The sequence below is a fragment of the Nycticebus coucang genome, chromosome X (assembly GCF_027406575.1).
Source record: "Nycticebus coucang isolate mNycCou1 chromosome X, mNycCou1.pri, whole genome shotgun sequence".
NCBI classification, from domain to species: Eukaryota; Metazoa; Chordata; class Mammalia; order Primates; family Lorisidae; genus Nycticebus; species Nycticebus coucang.
The window spans coordinates 78,225,523-78,248,492 of record NC_069804.1 but is presented as its reverse complement, the minus strand read 5'-3'; the positions used below and the strand labels follow the sequence as shown (position 1 = coordinate 78,248,492).

The 22,970-nt window shown below is 39.9% G+C and overlaps 1 protein-coding gene across 1 annotated transcript in view; it reads right to left on the bottom strand.

Annotated features, from left to right (window-relative positions):
* Window positions 1-22,970, bottom strand: part of KIF4A (kinesin family member 4A) — a 186,884-nt gene that overhangs the window by 20,977 nt on the left and 142,937 nt on the right. The window contains exons 21-22 of the mRNA XM_053580928.1: window positions 7,149-7,304; window positions 6,925-7,025 (exon numbers count right to left, since the gene is read on the bottom strand). Of these exons, the coding sequence (XP_053436903.1) occupies window positions 6,925-7,025; window positions 7,149-7,304 (257 nt within the window). The remainder of the gene's footprint in view (window positions 1-6,924; window positions 7,026-7,148; window positions 7,305-22,970) is intronic.

The window sequence follows — 22,970 nt, the reverse complement described above, 5'->3', positions numbered from 1 at the left end:
TCTTTGGCTATTTCTTTTCTTAGAGTTTCATAGTTCTCTTTGTAGAGATCTTTCAGTCCTTTGTTAGGTATACTCTCAAATATTTCATCTTCTTTGGCCCTACTGTGAAAGGAATAGAGTCCTTGACTGTTTGTTCGGCTTGCTTATTGTTGGTATATATAAAGGATATAGATTTACGGGTGTTGATTTTGTAGCCTGAGACATTGCTGTATTCCTTGATCACTTCTAAAAGTTTTATAGTAGAATCCCTGGTGTTTTCCAGATATATGATCATATCATCTGCAAAGAGTGAAAGTTTAATCTCTTCTGACCCTATGTGGATACCCTTGATCACCTTTTCTTCCCTAATTGCAATGGCTAAAACTTCCATTACAATGTTAAAGAGCAAGGGAGACAATGGGCAACCTTGCCTGGTTCCTGATCTAAGTGGAAATGATTTCAATTTAACTCCATTCAATAACGATATTGACTGTGGGTTTGCTGTAGATGGCCTCTATTAGTTTAAGAAATGTCCCTTCTATACCAGTTTTCTTAAGTGCTCTGATCATGAAGGGATGCTGGATATTATCAAAAGCTTTTTCTGCATCAACTGAAAGAATCATATGGCCTTTATTTTTGTTTATGTGTTGAATTACATTTATAGATTTACGTATATTGAACCAGCCTTGAGACCCTGGGATAAATTCCACTTGCTCATAGTGTATAATTTTTTTGATGTGTTGTTGGATTCTGTTTGTTAGAATCTTATTGAGTATTTTAGCATCTATATTCATTAGTGATATTGGTGTATAATTTTCTTTTCTTGTTGGGTCTTTCCCTGCTTTGGGGATCAAGGTGATGTTTGCTTTGTAGAATGTGCTGGGTAATATTCCTTCTTTTTCTATATTTTGGAAGAGGTTTAGTAGTATAGGTACTAGGTCTTCTTTAAATGTTTGGTAGAATTCTGACATAAAGCCATCTGGTCCTGGGCTTTTCTTTTTAGGGAGATTTTGTATAGTTGATGCTATTTCAGAACTTGATATAGGCCTGTTCAACAATTCCACTTGTTCTGGCTAAGTCTTGGTAGGTGGCGTGCTTCCAGGTATTGGTTGATTTCTTTCAGATTTTCATATTTGTGAGAGTAGAGTTTCTTGTAGTATTTGTTAAGGATTTTTTGAATTTCTAAGGGGTCTGTTGTTATTTCATCATTACCATTTGTGACTGATGAAATTAGAGATTTTACTCTTTTTTTCCTGGTTAGGTTGGCCAAAGGTTTATCTATTTTATTGATCTTTTCAAAAAACCAACTTTTGGATTTATTGATCTGTTGTATAGTTCTTTTGTTTTCTATTTCATTTCATTCTGCTCTGATTTTGATTATTTCTTTTCTTCTGCTGCGTTTGGGGTTGAAGTGTTCCTCTTTCTCCAGTTGCTTGAGATGTTCCATTAAGTTATTGACTTCCTCTCTTTCCGTTTTCTTGAGGAAGGCTTGCAGTGCTATAAATTTCCCTCTTAGGACTGCCTTTGTAGTATCCCAGAGGTTCTGGTAATTTGTGTCTTGATTGTTGTTTTGTTCCAAAAATTTGGTGATTTCCTTCTTATTCTTGTCTATAACCCATCTATCCTTCAGCATAAGGTTGTTTAGCTTCCATGTTTTTGTATGGGTATGCAGGTTCCTGTTGTTATTTAGTTCAACTTTTATTCCATGATGGTCTGAGAAGAGGCAAGGAATAATTTCTAGTTTTTTAAATTTGCTGAGGTTAGATTTGTGGCCTAGGATGTGGTCGATTTTGGAGTATGTTCCATGGGCTGATGAGAAGAATGTGTATTCAGTTTTTTGGGGATGAAATGTTCTGTAGATGTCTGTTAAGTCCAGATGTTGAATGGTTGAGTTTAAATCTAAAATTTCTTTGCTTAGCTTCTTTTTGGAGGATCTATCTAGGACTGCTAAAGGGGTGTTAAAATCTCCAACTATATGGAGGTGGAGGAAATCGAGTTGCTCATGTCTGTTAGAGTTTCTCTTATAAATTGAGGTGCGTTGTGGTTGGGTGCATAAATATTAATAATTGAGATCTCATCATATTGAGTATTACCTTTAACAAATATGAAGTGTCCATCCTTATCCTTCCTTATTTTGGTTGGTGTAAAGCCTATTGCGTCTGCGAACAGGATTGCAACGCCTGCTTTTTTCTGCTTTCCATTTGCCTGGAATATAGATGACCATCCCTTCACCTTGAGTCTATATCTGTCTTTTAATGTAAGATGCAATTCTTGGATGCAGCAGATATCTGGCTTGAGTTTTTGTATCCAGTCCGCCAACCTATGCCTCTTTAGAGGACAATTTAAACCATTCACATGAATTGAGAGTATTGATAAGCCTTTCGAGAGACCAGTTGACATTTTTAATCCTTTTGCGACTGTGGAAGTTGGAATTTGATCAAAAATTTTTTGGGTGGGTTTACTTTTGTGGTGGAGAATTACGCTGGTCTTTATGGAGGATAGGTCTAAGAATGTCCTGGAGAGCTGGTTTAGTTGTGGCAAATTTCTTCAACATGTGAATGTCGTTGAAGTATTTAATTTCTTTTTTTTTTTTTTTATTAAACCATAGCTGTGTACATTAGTATGATTGTGGGGCACCATACATTTGGTTCATAGATCGTTTGACACATTTTCATCACATTAGTTAACATAGCTTTTGTAGCATTTTCTTAGTTATTTTGCTAAGACCTTTACATTCCACATTTACTAGGATTCACATATACCCTTGTAAGATGCACCGCAGGTGTAGTCCCATTAATCCCCCTCCTTCCCCCTTCCTCCCCCCCCCTCCCTTCCCTGAAGTATTTAATTTCTCCATCATAAATGAAGCTCAGTTTAGCTGAGTACCGGATCCTGGGTTGAAAGTTATTTTGTTTTAGGAGATTAAAAGTCGATGACCATCCTCTTCTAGCTTGAAAGGTTTCAGCACAGAGATCTGCAGTTATTCTGATATTCTTCACCTTGTAGGTAAAGGTTTTCTTTCGTCTGGCAGCTTTTCTCCTTCATATTAACTTTAGTGAAATTGATTATGATGTGCCTGGGGGATGTCTTATTTGGGTTGTGTCATGCTGGAGTTCTGAAACTGTCTGCTATCTGAATTTTGGACTCTCTTGGCATGTCTGGAAAGTTCTCCTTCATAATCTCATGGAGAAGAGACTCTGTGCCTTGTGAAGCCACTTTATCACTTTCGGGGATCCCTATAAAACAAATATTAGTTTTCTTCAAATTATCCGAGAGTTCTCTGAGGGAGTGGTCTGTTTTTGCTCTCCATTTCTCTTCTTCTTTGAGGGTTTAGGAGTGTTCAAAAGCTTTGTCTTCAATGTCAGAAATCCTTTCTTCTGCTTGATCCATTCTGTTACTGAGGGATTCTACTGTGTTTCTCAGATCTTTGAGGGATGCAACTTCTTGTCTCAATGTGTCGAAATTTTTGGTCATTTGGTCTTTGAATCCGTTGAATTCTTGAGATAACTTTTGGAATTCTAATTCGATCTTATTTGCTATCCAGATCCTGAATTCAATTTCTGACATCTCAGCTATTTGTTTGTGCATGGGGTCTTGTGCTGTTTCTGCCCCATTGATCCTTGGGGGAGTTGATCTACTCTGATTATTCATATTGCCAGAGTTTTTCTGTTGATTTCGCCTCATGATTGTTTTTCACCATTGCCTCTGGCTGTCCTCAGAGTTGGGGAAGTGTCTTTCCAAGATTAGACCCCAGCGGGATCAATCTATTGTTGCTGGATCTTTGTAGGGAGTGACCCTATGTAGTTCCTCTGGGGCTGCTCTAGCTAGGGAGTTCTGGTTGTGGAAGCAGCTCCGGTTTGTGACACACCCGGATCCAGCAACAGAGCTGGGGGTGGTGCGCATGGTTCTGGGAGTGCCAGGCGCCCAGTGAGTTTGGCAGAGAGCCCAAGGCTCCAGCAGTCTCTGGCCAGGAGAAGAGCTCTGCACAGAGGCAGGGAGGGCTCCAAAGGGCACACAGCTACCAGAGTCCCTGTCCAGATGAACGGGCTAGTGTGGAAGCTGGGAGGACACAGGAGGGAGGATACAGGGTTGCGTGGCTCCCACAGTTCCTGGTCAGGGAATGTGGAGGTCCGGTGGGTGTGGGTCACCGGTCAGGGGTCGCTGCACAGCTCTTATGGAGGTCTGGGCGGCGCCAAGCCCAGGAGTTTGAGGTTGCTATGAGCTGTGACGTCACGGCACTCTACCCAGGGCAACAGCCCAAGGCTCCAGTGTGCCAAAACCGTCTCACTCTGCCCCTAAGGATTAAGGCTGTAAGGCAGCTCAGTCCCTGCCTTTAGGCTGCTCAGTCAGTAGGTTACTTTGACCCGCCCAGTCCTTGCTCTGAGACCCTGAGGGTGGAGCTTGCCGGGGCAGTTCTTTCACAATGGCTTCCCGCGCCTAGCTCAGTGGCTCAGTCTGGGGCCCCAGACAATGCCCAAAGTTCTCCACACTCCTGCTCAAGCTCTCCCCAAGGCAGTTCAACTGAGTGCCAAGTCCAAGAACACCAAAACACTTCACAGGTAAGGCCTTTCCGGTTTGCAGTCTCACTGCTGCTTGTACTTACGGTTGCCGGCGTGATTAAGTCAATCGAACACACGCGACCACTTGCCAGTTTTCCAGTGTTTTTGTCCTCCTCTTGGGGTCCAGAAGTCCCTTGCTGGCTCCCTGTATGATTATAGGCAGATCCCACCGGCCAGAGATGCCTGGAGCCTTGTCTCCCCAGACTCGCTGTTCCCAGTTGCAGGGAAGCTGTTACTCGGCCGCCATCTTTAATCTCTCCCTGCTTTTCTTTTCTTTTTTTTTTGAGACAGAGTTTCACTTTGTGACCCTCAGTAGAGTGCCATGGCATCTTAGCTCACAGCAACCTCAAATTCTTGGGTTCAAGCCATCATCTTGCCTCAGCCTCCCAGGTAGCTGGGACTATAGGCGCTGTCCACAACACTTGGCTATATTTAGAGATGGGGTCTCACTCTTGCTCAGGCTGGTCTTGAACTCCTTAGCTCAAGCAATCCATCCGTCTCAGCCTCTCAGAGTGCTAGGATTACAGGCATGATTCACTGTGCTTGGCCTAACACAGTGCTTTTCTTGAGATGACTATCATATTCCTCAGAAGTGTTTGATGTGTTCTTCCCATTTCATCATATAGGATATTAAAAAGATGTGCACTTCAGGGTCAAGATTTAATAAAATTCACAATTTTTACTGCTTTATCAAAGCCATTCTTAATTACGACTATTTTGTTTGTTTTTAAACTGAGAGTGTGTAGTAGTAAAGCATAAAATGACTACTAGCTCAAGTTGATGCCACTGCTTTTATTCAATCTAGGGTATCAGCACTTTAGTCTATTGCTTTTGTACTATCTGTGCAAATGTCAACATAGTAAAACAGGCAAATAATATCTTAATACTACTATGAAACTAGTGTCGACCACGTGGACTCCCTGGAAGGGTTTTGGAGATTCCCAGGGATCTGAGGACTACACTTTGAGAACCTTGGTCTAATGTGCAGCACAAAGTAGGAACTCAAATGTTGAGTGATTTAAAGATGTATCCAAAGATAAACAGCAGTTATATATTGCTAAAACCAAGTTTTCTGGAAAATAAAATTCTATTACCATAGACACTATAAAGTCTCTGTCAAAGTTCTGTTCCCTCTAGATTTCATAAGCTGCTTAAAATACAATAATAGTGATTAGAGAGGCTGTATAGCATAATTTCTGGTTTTAGAGACAGAAAGAGGGAGAGAAAGACATTCTTTGAGCATTTTTGATATGCCAAGTACTGTGGTATGCACTTAACTTACTAATCGTGTTTACTGTTCATGATAACTTTACTTGTATGTTATATGATATCTCTTTTGTTAATGATTTCTGAAGTGCTGTGTTGTTGCTCTTCTATTATCATTTCTTGGGTTCCTTTAAAATTCTGTTCTTAATTGTACATTTCAGAGATACTACTCCATCAAAAATGGTATTTTGTTTTTTTTTTGAGACAGAGCCTCAAGCTGTTGCCCTGGGTAGAGTGCTGTGGCATCACAGCTCATAGCAACCTCCTGGGCTCAAGCGATTCTCCTGCCTCCCCCTCCCAAGTAGCTGGGACTACAGGTGCCTGTCACAACACCCAGCTATTTTTGGTTGCAGCCGTCATTGTTGTTTGGCAGGCCTGGGCTGGATTCGAACCTTCTGCTGGCTCAGGTGTATGTGACTGGTACCTTAGCAGCTTGAGCCATAGGCACCAAGCCTAAAAATTGTATTGTAATTGGAAACAGCATGGACTTTGAAATTAGAGTGGGTTTTGAATCCCAGCTCTGTTATTAGCCAGTTAATATCTTTTGCAAATTTCTTAAGATCACTGAATTTTATTTTAGATCTCTAAAGTGAGAATAATAATACTTCACTGGATGTAAGACACTGAGAAAATGCATCTATCATGTCTAGTACAATGTTTGGTTCAAAAAATTGTTATTTTTTCTTGTTTTTAAAAAATAAGCTTTTAAATCACTGGATTGATAGGTTTTCTTTTCTTATCTTTCTTTCTTTTTTTTTTTTTCAAGAGACAGGGTCTTTCTCTTTTGTACAGGCTCGAGTGCAATGGCATGACCATAGCTCACTGCAGCCCCTAATTCCCAGGTTCAAGCAATCCTCCCACCTCAGCCTCCTGAGTAGCTGGGACTATGGCACGTTACCATGCCCAGGTAATTTTTTAAAAAGTTTTTTTTTTTTTTTTTGTAGAGACCAAGTCTCACTATTTTGCCTAGGCTGGTCTTGAACTCCTGGCCTCAAATGATCCTCCCATATTGGTCTCCCAAAAGGTTGGGATTATAGGCATAAGCCACCACTCCTGGCCAATGGGTTCTGTTTTTGATCCCAGGAAAGTTTTTATAATGACTTAGAGATAATCACCTTACCTGAGTTCCATTTCAGTCTCCAGGCTTTCAATCTGCTTTGTAATAGAATCTTCTGAATTTGAAACTTGACCACGCACTTCGGCAAGAGAGAATGTGCGCCTCTGTAAAGAACAGTGGAAATAAGGGTGAAGTACTAAAAGAACAACAATCCTCCAAAGCAGTGAGGATTTCCTAGGAATGTATAATCTCATTAGTGGTAACCTTTTCTTCATAAAGGCACTTACCCGGAGTTTAAGAGGTGGATTCTCCCCAGACTCTTTTTTTTCTTTGAGTTGAGCCACATCCTGAGCCAGGATTTTTCTGTCTTCAAGAAGGTCATTCAGGTGGCGTTTGGCTTCTTCAATACTGACCATAACCTCAATTTCATTTCCAAGCCAATTCTAGAAGAAAAGTCAGTGATGTCTGGGTTAGTGATGAGACACTACTGGCCCACGGGCTAGATTCAGCTCCATACTTAATTTTATTTAGATTAGAGCCCAAATAACTAGCAGGGCAATTTCCATTTACACTCCCACTCCCCCAAAATGCCAAGACCTCTCTTAGAACTTTAACAACAATATCCTGAAAGTCATAAGAAAGAGGTTTTTCCCAGATATCCCAGCATTACTATGTGTTCTGTTCTTTATTTTCTCCTTTTTTTTTTCTCTGAGACAGAGTCTTACTTTGTCACCCCCGATAGAGTGTGTGGTGTCATAGCTCACAGCAACCTCAAACTCTTGGGATCAAGTGATTCTCTTGCCTCAGCCTCCCAAGTAGCTAGGACTATAGGCCCCTACCACAATGCCCGGCTATTTTTAGAGATGGGGTCTCATTCTGACTCAGGCTGGTCTCGAACCTGTGAGCTCAGGCAATCCACGCACCTTGGCCTCCCAGAGTGCTAGGTATTTTCTCCTTTTTCTTCATAACATAGTCCTTTGTGGCTGGGCACTGTGGCTCATGTCTGTAATTCCAGCACTCTGGGAGGCTGAGGTGGGTGTGGATTTCTTGGACTCACAGGTCCCAGACCAGCCTGAGCCAGAGCGAGACCCTGTCTCTAAAAATAGCCAAGCATTGTGGCGGGAGTCTGTAATCTCAGCTACTTGGGAGGCTGAGACAATAGAATCACTTGAGCTCAAGAGTTTGAGGTTGCTGTAAGCTGTGACACCACAACACTCTACCGAGGGTGACAAAGTGAGACTGTGTCTCAAAAACAAAAACAAAAAAAAAATTTTGCCCCTAATTAGTCATGACACAGAACTAAAGAGGATTTTTATTATAAATTCTATTTTTTTTAGAGATAGAGTCTCACTTATTAACCCTTGGTAGAGTGCCATGGTGTCACAGCTCACAGCAACCTCCAACTCCTTGGGCTTAGGCGATTCTCCTGCCTCAGCCTCCGGAGCAACTTGGACTACAGGCACCCACCACCCTTGGTATATGGGGCTGGCACACTACCCATTGAACCACAGGTGCTGCCCTATCAATTCTACTTTTAAAATTTTCTTTTTATTTATTATATTTATTGATTTTTTTAGAGATAGGGTTTCACTCTGTCACCCAGTTGTGTAATCATGGCTTACTGCAACCTCAAGCTCCTGGGCTCAAGTGATCCTCTGGGGTCTCTTCAAGTAGCTGGGACTACAGACATATGCCATTGTGGTTATTTTTTGTAGAAATGAAACTCCCTGTGTTGTCCGTGCTGGTCTCACATTTCTGGCCTCAAGCATTCCTCCCATCACAGCCACACAAAGGACTGGGATTACTGGTGTGGCCACCATGCTTGGCCTATTTAATAAACAGAAAACCATTCTTAATTTTTAAAGTAGATGAGTGAGAGCTTTACGAAAAGTACATTTTATTTTTTAAGTTGGGTTTTAAAAACAGTAACCATCCCTGAGAATATTTCCGCTTTTGATCAAATTATACCATGCTAATAGTAATCAAAAGAAAGATAGAGTAGCTATATTAATATCAGATAAAGTAGAATTCCTATTAGAAATACTAATGAGGAGGCTGGGCACGGTGGCTCACACATACAATCCTAGTACTTGGGAGGCCGAGGCGGGTTGACTGTCTGAGCTCATGGGTTTGAGACCAGCCTGAACCAGAGCAAGACCTCGTTTCTAAAAATAGCCAGGTGTTGTGGTGGGCACCTGTAGTCTCAGATACTCAGGAAGCTGAGGCAAGAGAATCACTTGAGCCTAAGAGTTGGAGGTTGTTGTGAACTATGACTCCATGGTCCTCTACCAAGGGCGACAAAGTGAGACTCTGTCTCAAAAAAAAACAAAGAAAAAACAAACAAACAAAACAACAACAACAACAACAAAATAAAAAACTACTGAGATAAGGAGAAAAAGGATTAATCATAAAAATAGTTAATTGTTCAAGAGAAGATAATCCTTAATGTTTATATCTTTAATAACAAAGTACCAGAATACATGCAACAAAAACATATAAGTCAACAAAGAACATAATATGGAATTGCAAAAAAGCTCAATTGATCCAAAAAAAGAGCCAGGAAACAAACAAAAAAAGGAGAGAATAAAGAACAGTTTAGACAAATAGAAACAAATAATAAGATGAGAGACTCAAACCTACCCACATTGATCATCACAGATTAAATGTAAATAGTAATAAAAATACAGAGATTTTTAGACAGGATTAAAAATGCTTGACCCAACTATATACTGCCTATAAGTAACACACTTTAAAAATGCAGGGAGCCAGGAAATGGTGGCTTGTGCCTATAATCCTAGCATTTTGGGAGGCCAAAGCAAGAGGATTGCTTGAGGGCAGTAGTTCAAGACCAGCCTGGGGAACACTGTGAAGTACGAAGTACAACAAAGTACAAATAAGTTAAAATGAAAAGGGTCAAAGAATACCACATTAATACTAATTAAAAAAAAATGGAAGGACTACAACAATATCAGACAAAGTAGATAATTATAACAAAGAATATTATTAGAGATAAGAAGGTCATTTAATAATAATAAAGAGGTCAATTAATTCTAAATGTTTATGACCCTAATAACAGAGCTTCAAAATACACGAGACAAAAACAGAACTCCAAGGAAAAATAGACAAATCCATAATTATAATTCGAGATTTCAATACTTGTTTTTTCAATAACTGATAGGATAACCAGGCAAATAAATCAGCAAAAATATAGTAGAACTGAATAGCACAATCAATCAGATAGACATTCATAGAACACTCCCATCCAACAACAGCAGAATACACATTCTTCTTAAGTACACATAGAATATTTACCAAAATTGACCATATTCTGGGCCATAAAATAAGCCTCACTATATTCCAAAGGATACAAATCACATAATATATATTCTCTGACCATGACAGAATTGGAAACCAATAACCAAAAATAAAATCCTTAAATATTTGGAACCCAAATAACACACTTCTAAATAGCCCATGGGTCAAAGAGAAAATCAATACACAAATTAGAATGCGGGCAGTGCCTGTGGCTCAAAGGAGCAAGGCAATGGCCCCACATGCCGGAGGTGGTGGGTCCAAACCCAGCCCCGGCCAGAAACTGCAAAACAAAAAAAAATAAATAAATTAGAATGCATTTTTTTTGAAAAAAATTTTTTAATTGTTGAGGATACATTGAGGGTACAAGAAACCAAGTTACCATTTGTTAGGTAAAGTCTCTCTTACAATCATGTCTTGCCCTTCCAAATAAAATGCATTTTTAACAATGCATTTTGAATTGAATGAAAATGAAAACATAACATTGTCAAAATTTGTGGGATATTGTTAAAGGAGTACTTAGGGAATATTTATAGAACTGAATGTCTGTATTAGAAAATAAAGAACTCAAATCAATGACCTCAGCTTCTTCCTTAAGAAACTAGAAGAAGGGCGGCACCTGTGGCTCAGTCGGTAAGGCGCCGGCCCCATATACCGAGGGTGGCGGGTTCAAACCCAGCCTCGGCTGAACTGCAACCAAAAAATAGCTGGGCGTTGTGGCGGGCGCCTGTAGTCCCAGCTACTCGGGAGGCTGAGGCAAGAGAATCGCTTAAGCCCAGGAGTTGGAGGTTGCTGTGAGCTGTGTGATGCCACGGCACTCTACTGAGGGCCATAAAGTGAGACTCTGTCTCTACAAAAAAAAAAAAAAGAAACTAGAAGAATAAGAGCAAAATAAAAGGCTGGGTGTGGTGGCTCACACCTGTAATCCAAGCACTCTGGGAGGCTGAGGTGGGTGGATTGCCTGAGCTCATGAGTTCAAGACCAGCCTGAGCAAGAGCAAGACCCCATCTCTAAAAAACAGCCGGGCATTGTGGCGGGCACCTGTAGTCCCAGCTACTTGGGAGGCTGAGGTAAGAGGATCACTTAAGCCCAAGAGTTTGAGGGTGCTGTGAGCTATGATGCCATGGCATTCTACTAAGGGCAAGAAAGTGAGACTCTGTCTCAAAATAAACAAAGAGCAAAATAAATACAAAGTAAGCAAAAGTAAAGAAATAATAAAAATCAGAGTGGAAAAAACATCAGAGTGGAAATTACTGAACTGGAGTTTTGTGGGAAAGCTTTTTATTGTGATGAAATATACATAAAATTTATCATTTTAAACATTTGTAAGAATGAGTTGGTTCTTTTATAAATGTCTAGCTGGACTGATTAGGAAAAAGAAGAAAACAAAATATCAACAATAATAAGGGATAGAAGACATCACTATAGATTTTATAGATATTAGAAGGATAACAACTTTATGCCAATACATATAACAACTTAGATGAAATGGACAAGTTCCCTGAAACACACAAACTTCAAAGCTTATTCAATATATTGCAATGGGTACCCTGGGTTGTACTGCACACTTTCTAGGACAAGGATACACCTATAACTCTTGACTTTATCCACATAAAAGCAAACTATGTAAACAAATTGTATGCACCCTTATAATAATCTGGTGAAAAAAGCTCACTCAAGAATAAACATATAACCTTGAACAGCCTGATATCTATATATTTTTTTCAGACGGAGTCTTACTGTGTTGCCTTCAGTAGATTGCCATGGCTTCACAGCTCATAGCAACCTCAAACTCTTGGGCTTAAGTGATTCTCTTGCCTCAGCCTCCAAAGTAGCTGGGAATACATGTGCCCACCACAATGCCCAGCTATTTTTTTGTTGCCAGTTGTTCAGCTGGCCCGGGCTGGTTTCGAACTTGCCAGCCTCAGTGCATGTGGCCAGTGCCATAACCACTGTGCTATAGGGGCCAAGCCCTGATATCTATTTTTTAAATTAAATTTTAGTTAACACCTCTTTCCCTCAAAAGCAAACTAATCAAGCAAACAAAAATCTCTCTAGGCCCAAATGGCTTTTACTGATGAATTCCATCAAAATTTTAAAAGGAATAAACACGTCTTCTAGACAACCGAAAAGGAAAGACTACTTCCCAACTCATGCTGAGGCAGCGTTTACTTTGATACTCAAACAACACAAAGATACTACAAAAAACTACAGACTAATATCCCTCATAAACACAGATGCAAAAATTTTAAACAAAATTTTTCATTTTATGTATTATTGAATTTTATAATACATAAGAAGTATGATACATCATGATCAAATGGGATTTATTTATTTATTTTATTTATTTTTATTTTTTTTGTAGAGACAGAGTCTCACTTTATGGCCCTCAGTAGAGTGCCATGGCATCACAGCTCACAGCAACCTCCAACTCCTGGACTTAGGCGATTCTCTTGCCTCAGCCTCCCAAGTAGCTGGGAATACAGGCGCACGCCACAAAGCCCAGCTATTTTTTTTGTTGTTGTTGCAGTTCGCCGGGGTCAGGTTTGAACCTGACACCCTCGGTATATGGGGCCAGCGCCCTACTCACTGAGCCACAGGCACTGCCCGGGATTTATTGAAGAAATGCAGGCGAGTGCAGGGGCTTATGCCTGTAATCCTAGCACTCTGGAAGGTCAAGGCCAACGCAGGTGGATTGCTTGAACTCAGGAGCTCAAGACTAGCCTGGGCAAGAGTGAGATCCTGTCTTTACTAAAAATAAAAAAAAAAATAAATAAAAGAAGAAATACAAGACTGGTCCACATTTGAACATTGATTGAAGTAATTTATCAAATCTAGAAACTAGTGACAACAAGCAAAAATTTAACTGCAGTAGAACCTCTGTAAGTCGACCATCCAAGGGACTGTAACAAGATGGTCAACATAAGGATCAAGGACTGCTGTACTGATACATAGTGCATGTCTAGTCTATGAAAATTAGGTCAACTTAAGGAGGTGGTCAACTATGGAGTTTCTCACTGTATAGTTAACATCACACGTAACAATAAAAGGCTGAATATTTTTTCCCTAAGATTAGAAAGAACAGAAGGATGTTTACTCTTGCTACTCATATTCAACATCATCCTGCAAGGTCCTAGCCAATACAATAAGGCAAGTAAAAGAAATTAAAGACATACAGATTATAAAGGAAGAAATAAAATTGTATTTACAGAGGGCATTATTGTCTACGTGAAAATCCCAAAGAACTTAAAAACAAGCCAGTAGTCCAATAAAGTCATATCATAAAAGTCAATATACAAAAACAAATTATATTTTTATATATTAGCAATGACCAACTAGAATCAGGGGTCCTCAAACTGCGGCCCGTGGGCCACATGAGGCAGTGTGATTGTATTTGTTCCCATTTTGGTTTTTTACTTCAAAATAAGGTATGTGCAGTATGCATAGGAATTTGTTCATAGTTTTTTTTTTTTTGAACTGTAGTCCAGCCCTCCAACGGTCTGAGGGACAGTGAACTGGCCCCCTGTTTAAGTTTGAGGACTTCTGAACAACTTGGCAGTTTGTTATAAAGTTAAGCATATATTAATACTTACCATATGATTCAGCAATAATACTCCTAGATATTTACCCACATGAAATAATTACCGTTTACACAGAAACCTATATATGAATTTTTTTCTTTTTCTTTATTTTTTTATTATTAAATCATAGCTATGTACATTAGTGCAGTCAAGGGATACAATGTGCTGGTTTCATATACAATCTGAAATATTTTCATCAAACTGTTTAACATAGCCTTCATGGCATTTTCTTAGCTTTTGTATGAAGACATTTGTATTCTGCATTAAGTAAGTTTCGCCTCTACCCATTCTAAGATGCACCACAGGTGTGGCCCCACCAATTACCCTCCCTCCACCAGAACCTCCCCCCTCCCCTCCCCTCCCCACCATTGGCCCTTACCCCATATTCTTGTGCTATAGTTGGGTTATAGCCTTCATATGAAAGCTATAAATTAGCTTCATAGTGGGGCTGAGTACATTGGATACTTTTTCTTCCATTCCTGAGATACTCTGATAAGAAGAATATGTTCCAGCTCCATTCACGTAAACATGAAAGAGGTAAAGTCTCCATCTTTCTTTAAGGCTGCATAATATTCCATGGTATACATGTACCACAATTTGCTAGTCCATTCGTGGGTTGATGGGCACTTGGGCTTCTTCCATGACTTAGCAATCATGAATTGGGCTGCAATAAACATTCTGGTACAGATGTCTTTGTTATTTTGTGATTTTTGGTCTTCTGGGTATATACCTAGTAAAGGAATTATAGGATCGAATGGCAGGTCTATTTTTAGATCTCTGAGTATTCTCCAAACATCCTTTTAAAAGGAACGTATTAGTATGCATTCCCACCAGCATTGTAGAAGTGTGCCCTTTTGTCCACATCCATGTCAACATCTCTGATTTTGGGACTTTGTTACGTCGGCTAATCTTACTGGAGTTAAGTGATATCTCAAAGTAGTTTTGATTTCCATTTCTCTGATGATTAAGGATGATGAGCATTTTTTCATGTGTCTGAAGGCCATGTACCTGTCTTCTTTAGAGAAGTTTCACTTCGAGTCCTTTGCCCACCCTGAGATGGGATCACTTGTTCTTTTCTTGCTAATACGTTTGAGTTCCCTGTAGATTCTGGTTATTAAACCTTTGTGGAGGTATAGCATGCAAATATTTTCTCCCATTCTGAGGGCTGTATGCTTGCTATACTTATTATGTTCTTGGCTGTGCAGAAGCTTTTTAGTTTGATCAGGTCCCAGTAGTGTATTTTTGATACTGCTTCAATTGCCTGGGGAGTCCTCCTCATAAAACATTCACCCAGGCCGATTCCTTCAAGAATTTTCCCTGCACTTTCTTCTAGTATTTTTATAGTTTCATGTCTTAAGTTTAAATCTTTTATACAGTGAGAGTCTATCTTAGTTAATGGTGAAAGGTGTGGGTCCAGATTCAGTCTTCTACAGGTCGCCAGCCAGTTCACCCAGCACCATTTGCTAAATAGGGAGTCTTTTCCTCACTGAATGTTTTTAATTGGCTTGTCAAAGATCAAATAACGGTAAGTAGCTGGATTCATCTCTTGGTTCTCTATTCTGTTTCAGACATCTACCTCTCTGTTTTTGTGCCAGTACCATGCTGTTTTGATCACTATGGATTTATAGTACAGTCTCAGGTCTGATAGCATGATTCCTCCTGCTTTGTTTTTAGTTCTGAGTAATGTCTTGGCTATTCAAGGTTTTTTATGATTCCATATAAAATGAAGTAATATTTTTTCGAGATCTTTAAAGTGTGACAATGGAGTTTAATAGGAATTGCATTAAAATTATATATTGCTTTGGGTAGTATAGACATTTTAACAATGTTGATTCTTCCCATGCATGAGCATGGTATGTTTTTCCATTTGCTAACATCTTCAGCTATTTCTTTTCTTAAAGTTTCATAGTTCTCTTTATAGAGATCTTTCACATCCTTTGTTAGGTAAACTCCAAAATATTTCATCTTCTTTGGTGCTACTGTAAATGGAATAGAGTCCTTGATTGTTTTTTCAGCTTGGCTACTGTTGGTATGTATAAAGGCTACAGATTTATAGGTGTTGATTTTGTAGCCTGAGACATTGCTGTATTCCTTGATCACTTCTAAAAGTTTTGTAGTGGAATCGTGGTGTTTTCCAGATATACAATCATATCATCTGCGAAGAGTGAAAGTTTGATCTCTTCTGACCCTATGTAGATACCCTTTATTGCCTTTTCTTCCCTAATTGCAATAGCTAAAACTTCCATTACAATGTTAAAGAGCAATGGAGACAATGGGCAACCTTGCCTGGTTCCTGATCTAAGTGAAAATGATTTCAATTTAACTCCGTTCAATATGATATTGGCTGGGGTTTGCTGTAGATGGCCTCTATTAGTTTAAGAAATGTCCCTTCTATACCAATTTTTTTAAGTGTTCTGATCATGAATGAATACTGGATATTATCAAAAGCTTTTTCTGCATTGAGAGAATCATACGGTCTTTATTTTTTAGTTTGTTTATGTGCTGAATTACATTTATAGATTTACGTATATTGAACCAGACTTGAGACCCTGGGATAAACCCCACTTGGTCATGGTGTATAATTTTTTGATGTGTTCTTGGATTCTGTTTGTTAGGATCTTATTGAGTATTTTTGCATCAATATTCATTAGTGACTTTGGATTATAATTTTATTTTCTTGTTAGGTCTTTCCCTGGTTTAGGGATCAAGGTGATGCTTGCTTCATAGAATGTGTGGGTAATATTCCTTCTTTTTCTATATTTTGGAAGAGGTTTAGTAACACAGGTACTAGTTCTTCTTTAAAGGTTTGGTAGAATTCTGATGTGAAGCCACCTGGTCCCGGGGTTTTCTTTCTAGGGAGATTTTGTATAGTTGATGCTATTTCAGAACTTGATATAGGCCTGTTCAACATTTCCACTTCGTTCTGGCTAAGTCTTGGTAGGTGGAGTGCTTCCAAGTATTGGTCAATTTCCTTCAGATTTTCATATTTCTGAGAGTAAAGTTTCTTGTAATATTCGTTAAGGATTTTTCGAATTTCTGAGGGGTCTGTTGTTATTTCGTCTTTACCATTTCTGATTGATGAAAATAGAGATTTTACTCTTTTTTTCCTGGTTAGGTTAGCCAAAGTTGTATCTATTTTATTGACCTTTTTAAAAAAACAACTTTTTATTTATTGATCTGTTATATAATTCTTTTGTTTTCAATTTCATTTAATTCTGCTCTAATTTTGGTTCTTTTTTTATTTTTTAATTTATGTATTTTTTTTTTTTTTTGAGACAGAGTCTCAAGCTGTCACCCTGGGTAGAGTGCTGTGGCATCACAGCTCACAGCAACCTCCAACTCCTGGACTTAAGTGATTCCCTTGCCTCAGCCTCCCAAGTAGCTGGGACTACAGGCACCTGCCATAACGCTCGGCTATTTTTTAGTTGTAGTTGTCATTGTTGTTTGGCAGGCTCGGGCTGGATTCGAACCTGCCAACTCAAGTGTATGTGGCTGGCGCTTTAGCTGCTTGAGCTACAGGCATTGAGCCAATTTTGGTTATTTCTTTTCATCTGCTGGGTTTGGGGTTGGAATGTTATACCTTCTCCAGTTGCTGGAGATGTCCCATTCAGTTGTTAACTTCCTCTCTTTCCGTTTTCTTGAGGAAGGCTTGCAGTGCCATAAATTTCCCTCTTAGGACTGCCTTTGCAGTATCCCAGGGGTTCTGGTAATTCGTGTCTTTATTGTTGTTTTGTTCCAAAAATTTGGTGATTTCCTTCTTAATCTTGTCTATGACCCATCTATCCTTCAGCATAAGGTTATTTAGCTTCCATGTTTTTGTATGAGTATGCAGATTCCTGTTGTTATTGAGTTCAACTTTTATTCCATGATGGTTTGAGAAGATGCAAGGATTAATTTCTATTTTTTTTTTAAATTTGCTGAGGTTAGACTTGTGACCTAGGATGTGTTCCATTTGGAAGTATGTTCTGTGTGCTGATGAGAAGAATGTGCATTCAGTTTTGTTGGGATGAAATGTTCTGTAGATGTCTGTTTAATCCAGATGTTGAATGGTTAAGTTTAAATCTAAAATTTCTTTGCTTAGTTTCTTTTTCGAGGATCTATCCAACACTGCTAAAGGGGTGTTAAAATCTCCGACGACTATGGAAGTGGAGGAAATCAAATTGCTCATGTCTGTTAGAGTTTCTCTTATAAATTGAGGCGCATTCTGGTTGGGTGCATAAATATTAATAATTGAAATCTCATCATATTGAGTATTACCTCTAACTAATATGAAGTGTCCATCCTTATCCTTCCTTATTTTGTTTGGTTTAAAGCGTATTATTGTATCTGTGAATAGGATTGCAACACCTGCTTTTTTCTGCTTTCCATTTGCCTGGAATATAGATGACCATCCCTTCACCTTGAGTCTATATTTATCTTTTAAGGTAAGATGGGATTATTGTATGCAGCAAATATCTGGCCTCAGTTTTTGTTTCCAGTCAGCCAACCTGTGCCTCTTTATAGGACAGTTTAAACCATTCAAATTAATTGAGAATATTGATAAGCCTTTCAAAAGTCCGGTGGACATTTTTAATCCTTTTGTAACTGTGGAAGTTGGAATTTGATCAAATGTTTCTGGGTGAGTTTACTTTTGTGGTGGAGGATTACACTGGTCATTATGGAGGATAGGTCTGAGAATACCCTGGGGAGTTGGTTTAGTTATGGCAAATTTCTTCAACATGTGAATGTCATTAAAGTATTTAATTTCTCCATCATAAATGAAACTCAGTTTAGCTGGGTACAGGATCCTGGGTTGAACATTATTTTGTTTTAGGAGATTAAAAGTCGATGACCATCTTCTTCTAGCTTGAAAGGTTTCAGCAGAGAGATCTGCAGTTATTCTAATAGTCTTCCCCTTGTAGGTTATGGTTTTCTTACGTCTGGCTTCTTTCAGAATTTTCTCTTTCATATTAACTTTAGTCAAATTGATTATGATGTGTCTGGGGGATGTCTTATTTGGGTTGAGTCATGCTGGAGTTCTGAAACTGTCTGCTACCTGAATTTCAGAATCTCTTGGAATGTCTGAAAAGTTCTCTTTCATAATCTCATGAAGAAGAGACTCTGTGCCTTGTGAAGCCACTCTGTCGCTTTTGGAGATCCCTATAAGGTGAATATTGATTTTCTTCGAATTATCCCAGAGTTCTCTGAGAAAGTGATCAGTTTTTGCCCTCCATTTCTCTTCCTCTTTGAAAATTTGAGAGTATTTGAAAACTCTGTCTTCAGTGTCAGAAATCCTTTCTTCTGCTCGCGCCATTTTGTTACTGAGGAATTCTACTGTATTTCTCAGATCTTTGAGGGCTACAACTTCTTGTCTCAATGTGTCAAATCTTTGTTCATTTTGTCTTTGAATTTGTTGAATTTTTGAGATATCTTTTGGATTGGTGCTTGAAATTCTAATTCGATCTTATTTGCTATCCAGATTCTGAATTCGATTTCTGACATCTCAGCCATTTGTTTATGCATGGGATGTTGTGCTGTGTCTGCTTTGTTGTTCCTTGAGGGAGTTGATCTGCTCTGATTATTCATATTGCCAGAGTTTTTCCGTTGATTCTGCCCCATTATTGTTTTTCACTGTTGCCTCTGGCAGTCCTCAGAATTGGGGAAGTGTCTCTCCATGATTAGACCCCAGCGGGATCACTGTATTGTTGCTGGATCTTTGTAGGGAGTGACCTTGTGCAGCTCCTCTGGGCCTGCCCCAGCCAGGGAGTTCTGGCTGTGGGAGCAGCTCCGGAATGTGGCACACTTGGATCCAGCAACAGGGCGGGGAATGGTGCACACAGTTCTGGAAGTACCTGGCGCCCAGTGACTTTGGCACAGAGAGCCCGGGGCTCCAGCAGTCTCTGGCCAGGAGGAGGGCTTGCGCAGAGGCAGGGAGGGCTCCAGAGGGAGGGCACGGATCGTGTGGCTTTCAGAGTCCCTGGCCAGATAGGCGGGGCCAGTGCGGAGGCAGGGAGGACGTGGCTTGCGCGGTTCCTGGAGTTCCTAGGCCAGGGTGGACCATGTAGTTGCTGGCAGAGTCCCTGGCCCGGGAGGGCTTGCAGAGGCCCGGAGGGCGCAGGATGCAGATGTGCGCAGTTGCCTGTGGAATCCCTGGAGGGAGGCCCGGCAGGTGCGAGGTGCAGGGCCACGAGGTTACCGGCAGAATCCCTGGCCAGGGCAGGCGTGTGGAGGCCCAGTGGGCACGGGGCCACGTGGTTGCCGGCAAAGTCCCTTGTTGTGGGTGGGGGGAGGCTCGGCGTGGCCCCCGGAGTCTCTTGGGGGGTGGAGGGGGAGGCGCTTGGTCGGGCAGACAGGGAGTGGGGGCACTGCTCAAGGACCTCCTCCCTCAGTCTCAGCAGGAGTTAGGCTTCTGGTTCTTCAGGTAAGGGGGGAAGAGTGTACTGGGAGTTCAGAATGGCAGGGAAGACTTTAGTTCAATTTTTCTGCCTAGCAAGAGAGTGTTCAGAGTCACAGCAGGGTCCCTCTGAGGAAGTAGTCCCCACTTCCCACAGCACTCAAGAGGTCCACAGTTCACCGCTTGTCTGTAGAAAACCCGCAAGAGCAAATGAAGAGAAACAAAGAAAGGAGACAGAAAAACAAAAAACCCCTGCAGCTTTCTTCGGGGAGGGGACGGACACTTTTCCTTTCAGATGAATTTTGTACCTGAAGGCTGGTTTTATGGAGTCGCAGCTTGTCTCAGCAGAGGTGACCTGCAGTTATCATTTCTCTCTGGGCCAGTCTTCAGCTTAATAGGGATTTTTCTGGACGTTATCTTTCCTTTTGGATAGGAGCCTCTTTTGGAAGCTGTTTCCAGTTGGCCATCTTGCCCCTTCCCCCCATATGTAAAATTTTTAATAGCAGCTTTGTTCGTAAATGCCAAAAAACTGGAACAAAAAATCTAACATAGGCCAGGTGTACTGGCTCACACCTGTAATCCTAGCACTCAGAGGTCAATGATGGTTTGAATGACTGAGGTGTTTAAGACCAGCCTGACCAAGAGTGAGACTTCCGTATCTAAAAATAGCTGGCATTGTGGCAGGTGCCTGTAGTCCTAGCTATTTGTGAGGCTGAGGCAAGAGGATCAACTGAGCCCAAGAGTTTGAGGTTGCTGTGAGCTATGATGCCATGGCACTCTACCTAGGGTGATAAAGTGAGATTCTGCTTAAAAAAAAAAAATTCAATATATCCTTCAATAGGTGAATGAATAAGAAAACTATGGTATAGCCATACAATGAAATACTACTCAATAGAAAAAGAAAGATGGCACAAACTACTGACACACACACACAACATGAATGAATCTCAAATGCATATGCCAAATCAAAGAGGCCATACTGTATGTTTCTATTTATGGGACACTGATGGAACGGGAAAAACGATAATGGTAGAATACAGCTTAGTGTTTGCCAAGGGACAGGGGTGTGGGAGGAGTATGATTACAAAGGGGCATAGAAGAGTTTTGGGGGATAAATGAACTGTTTTCTATCTTGATTACTGTGATGGTTATACAGGTGTACATGTCAAAATTTATAGAATTGTACAAAAAGATAAATTTTACTGTATGTTAGTTATTTCTTAATAAAATAAATTTGGGGAAAAATCAACATCATTTGCTACACCAACAGGCTTTAAACAAGCCAACCAACTATAAAAATCATCATTTTTTTTTTGAGACAGAGTCTCACTTTGTTGCCCTCAGTAGAGTGCCATGGCATCACAGCCCACAGCAACCTCAAACTCTTGGGTTCAAGTGATCCTCTTGCCTCAGCCTCCCTAGTGGCTGGGACTACAGGAGCCCATAATGCCCAGCTATTTTTTACAGATAGGGTCTCACTCTTGCTCAGGCTGGTCTCAAACTCCTGAGCTCGGGCAATCCACCCGCTTCAGCCTCCCAAAGTGCTGGGATTACAGGCATTAGCCACTACACCCAGCTATAAGATCATCTTAAGATAAAAAAATAAGTTTCTAAAAAAATCCAACATCAATTCATAACAAAAACTTTAGCAAACTAGGAATAAATAGGGATTTCTTTAACCTAATAAAGATATATACAAAATAATCCATAGAAAATACCATACTTTATGGTGAAAGACTGAATGTATTCTCTCTAAGACTGAGAACAAAGCAAGGATATAGTTTCTCACCTACTCCTTTTAATACTGTACTGGGTCTAGCAAGTACTAGCAAGTGCCATAAGGCAAGACAGAGGTTGAAGAGAAGCACAAAGCAGAAAAGAAGACCTAAAATTATCCCTATTTGCAGATGACATGATTGTCTAAATAGAAAATTCTAAGGACTCTAAATAAAAGCTATGAAAACAAGTGCATCCAAATATTTGAAAATGGAAATAAAAAATAGTTGTTCATCTACTAATTTCACATTAGCATTTAGTATGTGAGAGGCTTGTTTTTCCATTCTTGAGATATTTTACTAAGTTTTGATGAATAGCTACAGGCCCACATGAGAGGAAAAACAATTAAATTCAAGAAGAGGGGTGGGAAGAGGTGAAAGGGGCTCAGTAAGCCCCTACCTAACAGATACAATGTAGGGACGTATGGCACACCTCATGGGTGAAGGACTCAAAATGCAATTCAGACTTTTTCTAGCAAATGCAAACAATGTAACCTAATCATATGTACCCTTCTATTAATCTGAAAAAAAAAGAAAAAATACAATTTCTAACATCATAAAAATATGAACTATTTAGGGACATATTTGACATCAGATATGCAACACTTGCACACTAAAAACTAAAACACTGTTGAGAGAAATAAAAACCTAAATAAATGCAGCAATGTACTACATTCATAGCTGTAAAGACTCAGTATTCTTTTTTTTTTTTTTTTATTTTTGGCCGGGGCTGGGCTTGAACCCACCACCTCCGGCATATGGGACCGGCGCCCTACCCGTTGAGCCACAGGCGCCGCCCAAGACTCAGTATTCTTAAGATGTTAATACTCCTCCAATTGATCTATAAATTGTACACAATCCTAATCAAACTCCCAGAAAGGTTTTTCGCAGAAATTGACAAGCTGATTATAAAATTTATATGAAAATACAAAAAGACCTAGTTTTCCCAAAACAATTTTGAAAAAGAAGTGCATTGGAGCATTTACTACATATACCACCTGATTTCAGGACTTCTTATAAAGCAAGACATTTTGGCATTGACATAAAAATAGACAGGTAGATCAATAA